This window comes from Syngnathus leptorhynchus, chromosome 19, assembly GCF_054491065.1.
Source record: "Syngnathus leptorhynchus isolate UIUO chromosome 19, UIUO_Slep, whole genome shotgun sequence".
In the NCBI taxonomy this organism is placed as follows: Eukaryota; Metazoa; Chordata; class Actinopteri; order Syngnathiformes; family Syngnathidae; genus Syngnathus; species Syngnathus leptorhynchus.
The window spans coordinates 7611860-7625380 of NC_141213.1; the positions used below are offsets into that span (position 1 = coordinate 7611860).

Here is a 13521-nt window from a genome sequence, read left to right on the forward strand (position 1 = left end):
TTTCCGCCGCCGCCGCCGCCGAGGCTCAGCGAGAGCAAAGTTCGCCTCATCGTCGGTAGCCACTCAAAAGCCTTGATGAGATTTTCTTCTTTTAAGTACGGAGCGTGGCTACTTTGGCCTGAGCCTGGAGAAAAAAAAAACATACGCTCATGTACATATATATTAGGGTTGCACAATCAAATCCATGCACACACAAAAAAAAAAACACACACATTAGCATATGGCAAATCAATGCTCCATTCTTGTGCAAACGCATGCGCTATCCATATGGAGACACGGAATATCAAGTTAGCTTTGCCTTCCAAACACGTACTCAAGCCATGTCATTCTGCTTTCGATAACTACCTAAGCGGCAAATAACAGGGAAATGAGTCAAAAAAAAAAGCTGCAGGAAGAGAAGAGAAGGGGAAAAAAAAAAAAAAAACACGCAAAAGAACAAATGATGTGATTCCTATTCTGCATGCTGCTCAAGTGCCAGGCCCTTTCCACGCGGGGTGCCAATCAAGCCGTGATTAGACATGGCTGATGGCGGCGGCAGGCGGACCTCTCAGCTCTCACTAGTCCTCACCTCTTTTTTTTTTTTGGATTGCGGGGAGAAAAAAAAGGCGCACGAGAGCAACAGAAAATTCAATTGGGCTCCCAGTGCCCCCTATAGGCCCCCCAAATCATGTGTCTTTTAAGGCACTTTGATGGTTTTCTGCTTCCATCTTATGCCTCGACGCTAAACCGGGAAGATAGATTTGCAGAGAGCTGCAGGCAGCCACGCAGGTAGCCACGCAGCCACGCAGGCAACAACAGGGATTGTCTATTTTCCAAACAAAATTGAAATATTGAAACACCCCCCCCCCCCCCGATTGGGTGACATTTGAACAGGGGTGTGTAGACGTTGTACAGCCATGTGAACCGCCTGAATATTATCATTGCGGTAATTGCCTCTCCTACGCTAATGCTCTTAACATAGTTGAGTGCGCTACGCTGAGCCGCAATTAGCATTCACGCTGCAATAAAGACAAAAAGCCTCACGAACCCCGTGCACCCTTTGACACAAAGACATACTCTCCATGAAAATCATCACAACATCGGCATGTGGAACGATGTCCCCTAGTGGCCGGCCCATCTTTCGGCTTTTCCAAGAACAAATGCGCACAAATTACAAATAGATGAGCACAGATATCGTGGATCAATCTTACCAATACGCCGCTGCTGTTCTTTTTTGCAATAAAAATAGGCGAGCAACCCAAACAAAATCACGGCTTTGAATGTGAAAAGAAATGGAGAAATAATCATGAAACAAATAGAATAGGAACAACAAACTGTTACAGTTTTACAGACAAATTAAACATCAGCAATAAAATGATAGGGTTTCGTGCGATAAAAACATTCCGGGAAGAAGAAAAAAAAAAAAACACGCAACACTTCAATGACGAGCGACGACGGCCTCAATGCCTTTTTACGGGCTGCAGAGCAAAGAGTACGAGCAGATAAGACACGAGCAGAAAGTCCAATTGCGGCAAAAAGTCAAGATGATAGGATTTTCATAAGAGCCACTGGGCATCACCACACGCAACTCAATTAGCGCCAGAGCCAGCGTTTTCACCGGCTTGCCGCATTCCTCCCCGCCCGACGACTTTTCTCTCAAAGCACCAAAGTCAGAACATTCAACAGCTTTTTGTGTGCTCAGCCTCCAGTCTAGCAAGTGGGTGAGCTTTTATGCACCCCCGTGTCACTTTGCGGGGAGGACGTGGCCAGAGTTTTCGCAAAAAGGCACCGAATGCTGAATGGGGGATTTTGGGGAAATAACCCTTTGACCTTTTCAAAAAAAAAAAAAAGTATACGCTAACGTGCGCGGTGCATGCCGAACCAGCAGGACGGCGCTATAGGCCGTCATCCTATATCAGGCAACGTCGCAATGACGTGCGGAATAAAAATGACGTTTTGATCACGTCACGACGTCAAACACCTGCATGCGCTGGCTGGCTGGCTGGCTGGGCCGCCTTTGATTGTCTGGCTTCTGATGTCCTCTGCCTGCCTTTTCTAAACTTCCCTGGCCTGCCCTGCAGTTGGGAATGTGTGTGTGTGTGTGTGTGGGGGGGTTCCCACCTGCAGCAGACGTTCACCCGGTCCGAAACAGGGCGGGCGTTTCTTATCGGCCCGCTTGCTGCCAGCCAGCAGCGACGGGCCGTAAGCGAGACCCAAGCCGATTTCCAACGCAAGCATCACAACTTGTCGCTACGTGATCAATCACATAAAGCGAGTGTCAGCGCTCGGCATTAGAGTGACTTTGAAGACGAGACGAAGCGGCCCTCCCTCGTCTTCCTTCCTATTTGCTGTATCTGACCTCTGGCGGATGACGCCAACAAATATGGCGACTTGCCCCGACATGCCCCGTCCCAGCGAGCGCGCCTTCACGTAGCCGCAATTTCTTGTTTGAATTGTACCAACTTCTCAAAAGGTTGTGTGTTGTTTTGGAGGAAAGGCGCTTTGGGATTAGTGCCGCTTTACAGAGCGCAACGCTGAAGCGAAAACACTGGCAAGATGGCGTGTTACAACTAATTTCGAGTCAACATCCTTTTGACGCGCCCGCCACGAAAAGCAATGTTTTGTTAGGGCGCCTTGGAAGGTTGCAAAGACTGCTCCTGCTTTGTCGCTAAAACATTGTTTGGTAAGCCTCGTAGGAAAAGTGCAGGTGAGCGGCTAATGTTTGTGAGCTAGCCTAGCATTTGCCTTTTAAAAAGTCACTATAAGTATGTGGTTGAAGCTTGCTAGCTAGCACCGTTAGTCCTTATTTTGAAGATGGTATCCCAGTCCTATTTGCCCTCCCTCTACTGTAAAAATGATGATTTCAGGAAATGTTCTTAGATAAAACATTCTGAAAGTATTTTGACCATCCATACGGAGCCTAACAGACTACCTAAATAAAACGCTGGCTGGCCAAATACCATTTGGTGAAAATTCCACTCTGGAATGGTTTTTGTCTCAAGTGAGTGGAGAGTTTTTTGTCAATTGTAACAGGTGTCAGTCACGGGCTGACAGACAGACAGACACTGTGTAGCCCAACCCCCTGGCCCTCTTTCACCTCAGTTCAAAGTGGCTGTGGCTGTCTAGCCTTTAATGTTTAAGTATTGGGAGCGGCCCCGAGGAGAGCAAATAAAAAGCCTTTACACATGCCGGATAGCTGTGATTCCAACATTTACTGTATTGTGACATTCCCATTGTGAGCGCACCGCCGCCGCCGTCCAGGGGCAAAAGAATGTTCGGCCAAAGTGGAAAGCAGAAGCGGCAACTCAAACGCCATAGCAGATGTTCAAAAGAAATAGGTGATGTCATTTGATTGTCAAAAATGGAATACCCGTGGCTTTGCTAAATGCTCATTTGGAAAAAGTCCGACTAGCTAGCTAGCTGAAAAAAGGCTTTTCTACTTGGTTACTTCTCACAACACAATGCCGCTGCTTTGACAAACAACCCAGAAAGCCTGATACTACTTCCATGTTTGTGCGCCATTATAATCCGTCTAACAATGTTACGAAACATTCCGTCCGACGCGAGGAGGCTTTAAGGTGCTAATAGGGAGCAGGGGGAGGTGGCCGAGGAGGAGGTGAAGACCGCTCGAGTCAAGTCGACGGCGCTACCTTCAAAGTCCCGTGACCGGAACCCAAACAAATGTCAGCAAGCTCACCTTGGGCAATGAGAAGCCAACACTGCTGCTAGCCAATGACTCCCTCCACATTTCCTTTCTGCATTTCCAAAGTGCCTTCGGACCTTCACCCGACGTGCGGGGGGCATGACAGTATATATAGATAGATATAGAGAGAGATATAAATGACAAGAGCAATTTCCATAACATGTCCTCTTAAATGTTCATCGGTTGACTTCATACCATGTTTGTCTGATTCGTTAAAAAGAGATGCGTTTGGAGAAAAGAAGCGAAAATGGATTAGCCGTCACACGCGACCTTCAGACCAATGGTGTAATAATCCCACCTCAATCCCTCAACAAGTGGTTGTGGGAAAGCAGCCTACAAAAAAAAAAGTGGGGGTTGCACCCCAGCCCAGTAGGTGGCAACAATGACACAAATCCAGGAGATAAACCTGTGAAATGTGAGCTAGCACTTTTTGCTACTTTTTCGACGTCGTCACACGTTATGATAAATAAGGTTCTACTCCACTCGGCACTAACTTTCATATTAAGGGTCAAATTTGGCCACGAGGCAGAAGGAAGACTCCAATCGATTCAGCACATAATGAACATTTTGAAACATCTTTTTATTCCACAAAATTGGCATCATCGCTGCAATGGGGTGGAGGGGAATCATAAATCCAAAAATTCTGCCACCGCTCGCCAAGCCCGCGCCATCTTTTGGCGACGGCGGCGGACGACGTGGGCGAGTGGCAGTTTGGTCGGCGAGCCAACATGGAGGTCGGCCAGGGTGAGCTTTAATGAGACGCAAAGCGCGACGAAAGACTGCCATTCAAATAATGCACACACTATTATTTTGCTTCCTGTTATATACTAGTCAATGATTTTACACACTAACTGTGTGTTGTTGTTTTTGGACACCACCATATTTCATTTGCTTCACATTTGTGGTGGCAAAATGTTGGAATGTCTTTGCAAAAAAAGACACAATTTGCACGGAATATTCGATGGACAAAGTCCAAGTCAATCCAAAATGTTTGTCTTAGAAGAAAGCAAAAGAAACACTCACTGTATTGCAGCAGGCCACAGGAGAGCGACAGAAGGAAGCAATAACTAACTAACTGACCACACCTGGCTGGACCATTGGTCGAGGGAGCCCATTGGTCCACAAAAAGCAAATATGCTTCCAGCTAATCAAATGTCACGTGCTCACATTTAGACATAAAAAGAAAAACAAAGACGTGTTCTCATTCTTTTCGATCAACTCTTACTCAATGTTGAAGTTTGCATTGGCTGTGAGAAGGAAGTCACATGGTTGCACCGCCAAATAGAAGTTTCGCCTGATTTAAAAACTACATGCACTAAGATCATTCTTCTGTATTTGTTTCATTTTAAATTTTAAAACGTACAATTTAAAAAAAGACTTTTTTATTATTATAAATTGCACATATTATTCGTACTTAATTTTCTTTTCATCTGCTTCCAAATGATTCAATGATGATGATGATGATGATGATGATGATGATGATGATGATGATGACTTGGTGTAGATCGCAAGTAGAATTCAAAGCAAACTAATCAAGTGGTCGCGAATGAGTCTTGGTTGCTTTTTTGGGTGGCTTTGACGCGCGTACGTGCGCAACGAGGGCGCGCGCGCGCAGCTTTGGAGTTGTCCCGTTCTGCCACTTTTGCAACGTTTGGAACATTTTGGGCTTTCCTAAAAGAGCCGCGCGTGAAGGTTCACGGGGTAGCGCGGCAAAATGGCGCTTTTTTTTTTTATAATTGCTGTTTTCCCATGGAGGAGCCCCTCCTTCCCTACCCCTCTCTCTCCCTGCCTCCCTGCCTCCCTCCCTCTCAGCGACGCAACACGCAGGTGGAAGGAAGGAATCTTTGCTTTTTGTGAGTGGGTTGGTGTGGGCTAACATGCAGAGGGCGAGCCAATCAAGTCCCTCCCCTGCTATAGATCGCTGCTATAATACAAAGCAGTAAAAAGCGGGTCGCCTCACACAAGCGGCTGCAGCTCGACTTGAACATCCGACGAGTTTGGTTTTTTTTTTTTCTCATTATTTCATTTGGTTTCAGCTAGCTCCTTTAGAAGAGCAAAGAAGAAGAAGAAGAAGAAGGCAAAAAAAAAAAAGCCTCCTTGGATGTTCTTCCCCCTCCCGAGTCATTCATTTCCGCACCTGCTGCCGTAGAAGAGAACCGGAGGGGGGCGAGCGACAAGGGCACCGAGAGAGCCGGCAAAGGCGCACCGAGAGGCGGCCACCTCCTGAAGGACACACACACACACCCCTCTCCCTCCTCCCTTTCCCCCCCCACCCCCCACCCTGTTCATCAACATGCTGCTGTGGACCAGAATAGTCCTGGTCGCCGTCGTCTGCTCGTCCTTGGCTGTGTCCCCCGGTATGGGATGCGGACCGGGCCGGGGCTACGGCCGCAGGAGGCACCCCAAGAAGCTGACACCTCTCGCCTACAAGCAGTTCATCCCCAACGTGGCCGAGAAGACCCTGGGGGCGAGCGGCCGCTACGAGGGCAAAATCACGCGCAACTCGGAGCGATTCAAAGAGCTCACGCCCAACTACAACACGGACATCATCTTCAAGGATGAGGAGAACACCGGCGCCGACCGGCTCATGACTCAGGTAAGGCGGGTGCACGCGCGCACGCTGCAGCGCTGCACGGCTCGGCACGGCACGGCGCGGCGCGGCACGGTGCGACGCGGCGCGGCGCCACCGAGCCGCCTTTTTTCCCCGCTCCGCGAACGCACCATCCCCTGTCAGCCCGATTGCGCACCTCCAAAGTGAAGTCTTTTTAGCCCCTTGGTGAACTCTACGCATTATCCACGGCTCCGCGCAGCCGAAACCGAGCCCGCACTTTTTATTTATTGATATCTTATCTCATTTTATTCCCCATGTGTGTGTGTGTGTGTGTGTGTGTGTGTGTGTGTGTGTGTGTGTGTGTGTGTGTGTGTATATATATATATATATATATATATATATATATATATATATATATATATATATATATACTTATATATATACTTATATACTTATATATATATATATACTATACTATACTATATATATATATATATATATATATATATATATAGAGAGAGAGAGAGAGAGAGAGAGAGAGAGCGAGAGAGAGAGAGAGAGAGAGAGAGAGAGAGAGAGAGAGAGAGAGAGAGAGAGAGAGAGAGAGTTGAAAAAAAAAAGGATCAACGCGGCAGCGCGCATGCGGACAGTCAGGGACGCTCGGCCTTCATGCCTGGTGACAGTGGATTTAAAATATTCATGCGCAAGCCTTGTTCTTCGTATCTATATTTGTATCCTCCTCCAGCTGCTCCCTATTAAAATAAAAGCAAGGTGGGCATAATTTGGAGTCAAATTGGCTTGAATTGTGCGGGGATTTAGACTAAAGGTGGCTTTTTTGGGGGGGGGGGCGTCATTCCAACGGGTGGGAGTGGGCGGTTCTCGGGTCCGGGTCACCATGCATCAAGACGCAAATTGATAGAAAAGGCCATTTTTGGGGGACGAGTTTTTTCCTGCTGGTGAATTATTTACAAGGTCGATTTGGCTCGTCGCGGTCCTGATGGGATTGCTGGTGGTCCTGATGAGGGCCACACGCGAGCTAAGGAGTCGAGATGAAATATTCACCCCGGCCGGCCGGGCGTGCGTGCGTGCGTGCATGCGCTCGTTCGCTCGCTCGAGTTTCACTCCCGCGATCCAACCCCCCCCCCCCCCCAACATTGCATCTCCCCTCGGCGCAGAAGCCGTGCACACACGCACGCCCGCCCGCACGCAGGCATCCCGGGGACGCAAAATTGTGGCCGGCCCACAATGTGTAATCATTGGTGAGAAGAGCCCAAGGTCACCCACGCTGAGCATATTTCACGGTTGCGATGTCTGTTGCTTTTTGCAACAGAAAGCCGCTAAAGCGAGTGGGCCTCTCCCGCTAAATAGTTCCAGTGCAGAGCAAAAAGGAGCTACTTTGTTTGTCCGCAGCATAAGCGCGGTCACATGGGGATTATTACGGCTACAGTGGCGGTGTTGCGCGCGAGGCTTTACGCACGGAGCCGCTCGCGGTGGGACTTTTGGGCATGCACGGGATTTGACACACGAACGTAGGAGAGAGCTTAAATGGAAGAATCAATGCATTTTGTGTTCGCTGACGCGAGCCGAACGAACGGTCAGCGTAAGCTTCCAGAACAGAGCGCACGAAATGAAGTCATTAGTCGCTTCCTTTCAGCCTACAAGTGTTCGTTGTACGGATGAAGTTTGCTTTCTGGTTTTATGATCAAGCCGAGCTTCATTGACAGGGGCTAATTAAGCGTGAGATCACTTGTCAAAACGGCTGTTTGCACTGACAGCTAGCTGAGAAGTGTTTCCTCCAACCAAATCATTTGTCAAGCAGATTAAGAGGCTTGGCTGTTGGACAACTTGAACCCCCTCCATTCCGAAGCACAAAGTCCCGGGGCGGGACGGGGGGTTTACGGTGGCTGAGCAGAATTTGCCTTGATTTGCGGCACACGACCTGATGAATTCGTAAATAGGGGCCCTTTACGGCTCACTTAGAATGCCCCCCCCCTTCTGCGTTTGTATGCAGCGCATTCTACAAGTGGGATATGCACATAAAGGCGATAGATGTGTGGACTGTTGGAGAAAAGGGGACCTTGTGGACATTTCACAAGTCTGTCTGGCTGTCAGTCAGTCAGTCAGCAGGCGACTTAAAGAGGCGCGTCACGCCCCCGATTTTGCCGGACCAGAAGAATAAAAGTGGTCCCTGAAAAGCCTCTTTGTGATCTTTTTATTTGACATATCGCTGGACTAAAAAGAGTTGTCTTGGAGAAGGAGAAGCATCCTCGCCTTTATTTATTGATTTTAGATTTATTCCAGACTATCACTTGCTGCCCTTATAAAATGAGCCGTGCTGTGTTTAGTGGCACATAAACATGGAAATGGAGAAGAAAAAAAGGTCTTCTCATGCAGACCGATACGTTATAGAGCAGTGAAGCGAATGTGGGCTCTTATCAATATTTCATCGTGGGCTCCCCCCCCCCACCCATTTATCCGAGATGTGCCCTCTGACGCTGCTACTCCGTGCCGAGAAATGAAAATGCAAGCTCACATTTAAACATCACACCAGCAACTCCATCCATGCAGAGAAGGAAGGGAACATCTTTTGGATACCATTCGCCACTACAACGTTCATTTTCCAGTCCTAATTGTTACAGGCATGTTCCTCATCTCAAGACAAGGCGACCAACAGCCCCTTTTCTGGAGCCAAAAATACAAAGTACATTCCCAAGCTGTAGACCCCAAAGAGGCTAGCTAGCTAGCTAGCTAGCTAGCTACAAGGTGTGTTCCCAAGCTGTAAACGTCAAGTGTTGATTGATTAAATGGATTAGCAGAGTCTGCAAGGACGGACGCTACGGTACGCTACGGTACGCTACGGTACGCTACGGTACGCTACGGTACGCTACGGTAGGCAGGTGCCTATTTTGCCTCCGTATCCAATACGATACGTTTGCAGAAAGTTCAGGTTAATAAAGACAAGTCAGCCAGCCATCCTCTGTCTCGTCCTCAGCGGTGCAAAGACAAGCTGAACTCGCTGGCCATCTCAGTGATGAACCAGTGGCCCGGCGTCAAGCTGCGGGTCACCGAGGGCTGGGACGAGGACGGCCACCATTTCGAGGAGTCTCTCCACTACGAGGGCCGGGCGGTGGACATCACGACGTCGGACCGAGACAAGAGCAAGTACGGCACGCTGTCCAGACTGGCGGTGGAGGCCGGCTTCGACTGGGTCTACTACGAATCCAAAGCCCACATTCACTGCTCCGTCAAAGCAGGTAGGTCGCGTCTGTGATCAGAGCAAACCGTTATGGTTATTAGTAGGATGGTGTGCGGTTGCGCTGAACAAAGAAAGGGGCCGATATTGACTTGAAGTCTGCCTGACGGATCCCTGATGAATCATTCAGAACACACTCTGAGATCATAGTGTGGGCCCGGCCCGGCCCAACGTGTCATTTGAGGGTCAGGCGACTGACTCGCCATCCAACAATGGTCCATGGCTTGGGCCAAATCTGGTGTGCGGGTTGTCACCTTATTTCATGTCTGGCAATCTCCAAAGAAGATTAAAAGGCCCCCAAATTCTGAGCACAACTCCAGACCCCCACTTTCCCTCCTCCTCCTAGAAACTGGTATGTGAAGAGCTCCCAGCAAGGCCAAAATGATTGTCATCAAGACGAGTCACAAAGCAGCCGCGCGGGCAGGGGGACATGAGTCCGGGGGCCCTCATTTAAATTCAAATCTACAAGTGGGGAGCCTTGCAGGGTAAATAGTCAGTGGTGAGTCGCCTGTTTGTGTGAATTGTCACATAGAGGTCCCTGCACCTGAACAAATATACAAGGGGAGGGGGCGTGAACATTTTGAATGACAATGGCTGCTCTTTATTGTTTTTTGTTTTGTTTTTTTAATTAAGAATAGATAAGCCCGGGCTTTTGGGGGCTCAGACTGTGTGGAGCGTCGCCAATACGCATCCTGCACGGAGGGAATGCTCTTTTTTTTTTAATGTATTCAGGAACTTATGCACAAAACCTTGTGGGTCTGCCTCAAGGGAAAAAAATGTCCAAATTGAAGTTGAATTGAACAGAGCTCATTTTCAGGAGGTCCAAGTACCTTTTTCTTGGCACCAAACCAGTACCAAGAGAGCTGCTTAATGGGAATCGAGATTTAGTGTTGAGGCTAGCTATTTCCTTGCTAACCAAAACAGCAGTACCGACTATGGAAAGAGTAGCGCGCTCTGCTGTAAATGAGCGCTTCCACCCCCCCCCCCCCCCCCCGCCCCGCCCGGCCCGGCCCGGGCTACATTCCGCTTTCACTCGCTAAATAAATCATGTCGTTTCCAAAGTGCTCCCTTCCTCCATCTGCAGTTGAGTAAATGCAGCAAATAGCGTCCAAGTCATGTCCAACGGTGTGCGCGTTGACAGAAAACTCGGTGGCGGCCAAGTCCGGAGGCTGCTTCCCGGCTACCTCCACGGTGAGCCTCCAGGACGGCTCCACCAAGGCGGTGAAGGACCTCCAGAGCGGGGACAAGGTCCTGGCGGCGGACGCCGACGGCAAGCTCCTCTTCACGGACTTCCTCACCTTCATCGACCGAGACTCGAGCACGCGGCGACTCTTCCAGGTGCTGGAGACCGACGCCGGCCACCGGATCACGCTGACCGCCGCGCATCTCCTCTTCGTGGTCGACAACTCCACACGCGGAGCTTCGGCGGTGTTCGCCAGCCAGGTGCGGCCGGGCCACGAGGTGCTGGTGCCGGACGGCGCGCGGCTGCGAGCGGCCACCGTGGCGCGAATTTCCACCGAGGTACACGTCGGCTCTTACGCGCCGGTGACCGCGCAGGGCACGCTGGTGGTGGACCGGGTGCTCGCTTCCTGCTACGCGGTGGTGAACAGCCACGAACTGGCGCACTGGGCCCTAGCGCCGCTCCGGCTCACCCATTGGCTGTCATCGGTGCTCTCCTGCGCGCAGGCCCAGAACACGACGCACGAGGACGGCGTGCACTGGTACTCCAAAGTGCTCTATCACTTGGGAACGTGGCTCTTGGACGCCCGCACCTTGCATCCACTCGGCGGCGGCGTGTCCAGCTGAAAGCAGAACCTTTCCACACACCAAAACATAAATACAAGTCAAAATAAACGTAGGACTCTTCAATAGATTAAATCATGATAAAAAGAGAAGAAAAAACAAACAAACAAACAAACAAAAAACTTCGACAAAGGCCCCATGCAGGTGGAGTTGATGATGGCATATTTATTATTATTATTATTATTATTATTATTATTATTATTGTTTCTGTGACCTTTCTATATGATGACGACGATACGCCCCCCCCCTTTCAAAGAACGAACGGAGCCTTAAAAAAAAAGAGAGAGAGAGAGGAAAAAGTTTGAATAATTTATTCTCACATGAACTGATGGCTGCGGTGAAAAGTGCATAATCTATTTTTGTAAGTGTCCACTGCAAAACCAACAAACAAGAAAAGAAAAAAAAAGAGTGAACAATAGCAAAGAGACAGAAGATTAAGCTAATTCTTGACAGGTTGTAATGTTCATATATATATATATATATATATATATATATATATATATATATATATATATATATATATATATATATATATATATATATATATATATATATATATATATATATATATATGTGTGTGTGTGTGTGTGCGTGCGTGTGTGCGCGCGCGCGCGCGCGTGTGTGTGTGCGTGTGTGTTCGCGCCACTGACTGTTATATTTTGGGGGAAGAACAAACTTGCTGGGGTTCCATAAATTATATTTTTATACACAGAATTGTAAATTAGATTTTGACAGATCGCTACCGAATTTGAAATAGTGTAAAGATATGAGAATATATTTTAATTTAAATACAGTAGTATTGGGGAAGTGTTGGAAAACTAAAAAAAAAAAAAAAAAAATACTTTTTTGGGGGGTTGTCAGAGAGGGACAGATATTCTGCCTCATGTCTGCATTCTTTATTTTGTGTTGCAACCATTTTTGTTTTTATTCTTATCATGTTCGTTTTCCTTGGTGAAAAAACATTAAATGCAGATTCTGACAATTCGGTAACAGTTACAAGTCGTACTGTTTCATTGAATAAATTTACAAGTAACTCATGTACATGTACTAAAATGTAGTGTTCTTTTTTTCCTCCATATTTTCAATAATAGGGAAATTGTTTTCAAGCGATGGTGCGTGTGTGAATATATATATATATATATATATATATATATATATATATATATATATATATATATATATATATATATATATATATATATATATATATATATATATATATATATATATATATAGACAGCGCATACAACTTTGATGACAGGGCAATGTGTTGACAACAAACATCTAGAGTTTATTACAAAGAGATGATAAAGAAAACGTGTTCAAACTTGGGAGTTGTTATATGTCTCAGTTTGAATGGACGTCGGAACGGTGGACTTATTCGTTCAAAGCAAACGATGAAAAAAAAATTGAAGCGTCTGTGAGAAAGGGCAAATCAAGGAAGAAATAAACGAAAGAAGCCAACAACAACAACAACAAGGTGCGGCTTCCAAAAATGGGCAGATTGCACTTGGAGAAACCTTTCGCGTGCTTGTGAAATGTGGAGCGCTCTCGTCAAATGTGACGAGTTTTGCCCTCTGCAAATAACCTCCTTCCCGGCACACACAAAGCGTGTTTGTTCGATCCGTTGGAGCTTTACGAGCTCTTTGAAACCGACGTGAGGACCTCAAACGTCACCAGTTTAGTTTAGGGCGAAATTGAGGCTGCTGCCGGTGCCGCTGCCGGTGCCGCTGCCAAGTGGATTCAAGAGCCGTTGCGTTGACGAGCGGATGAGGTTAAAGCTTTGCCAAACGCGACACCATGTGGAAAATGGTGGTAGTGCAACGTGGGGAAAAAAACGTTGTAAAAGGCGAACAAAAAACAAGTGACGCTCTGTACATTTGCTCTGTACATTTCAAAAGCAATATCTTTGCTCGAGTTTGTGACTCTTTTGATTCCCATGATACCACAGCTTTAATAGTAATGTAAGGAACATTCCTCAGATGATTCAAGACAAGCCTTCAACCGAGAAGTGTTGCAACACGAGCAAAAATTCCACATCCTGCTCTAGATTGTGTGTATTTGTTGATATTGTGAGGCGTTTTTTTTTTTTGGGGGGGGGGGGGGGGGTCCGTCTCAAGCGCCAAGTGTGACCCCTGCATGCGGATACAAAAGCGTACGCGGCATTCCTGGGCGCAGGTAAACACAGCCCGTCTAATCCCTCCAGGCGGGGGCCCTGGAGTCTGCCTCGCA

The 13521-nt window shown here is 47.6% G+C and overlaps 1 protein-coding gene across 1 annotated transcript; it reads left to right on the plus strand.

Moving 5' to 3' along the window:
- Window positions 1–5975: 5975 nt before the first annotated feature.
- Window positions 5976–11741, plus strand: shha (sonic hedgehog signaling molecule a). The gene is made up of 3 exons (XM_085939557.1): window positions 5976–6278; window positions 9226–9487; window positions 10628–11741. Exons 1-3 carry the CDS (start codon window positions 5976–5978, stop codon window positions 11290–11292), a joined length of 1230 nt encoding a protein of 409 aa, XP_085795683.1. The 3' UTR covers window positions 11293–11741.
- The last annotated feature ends 1780 nt before the right edge of the window (window positions 11742–13521 follow it).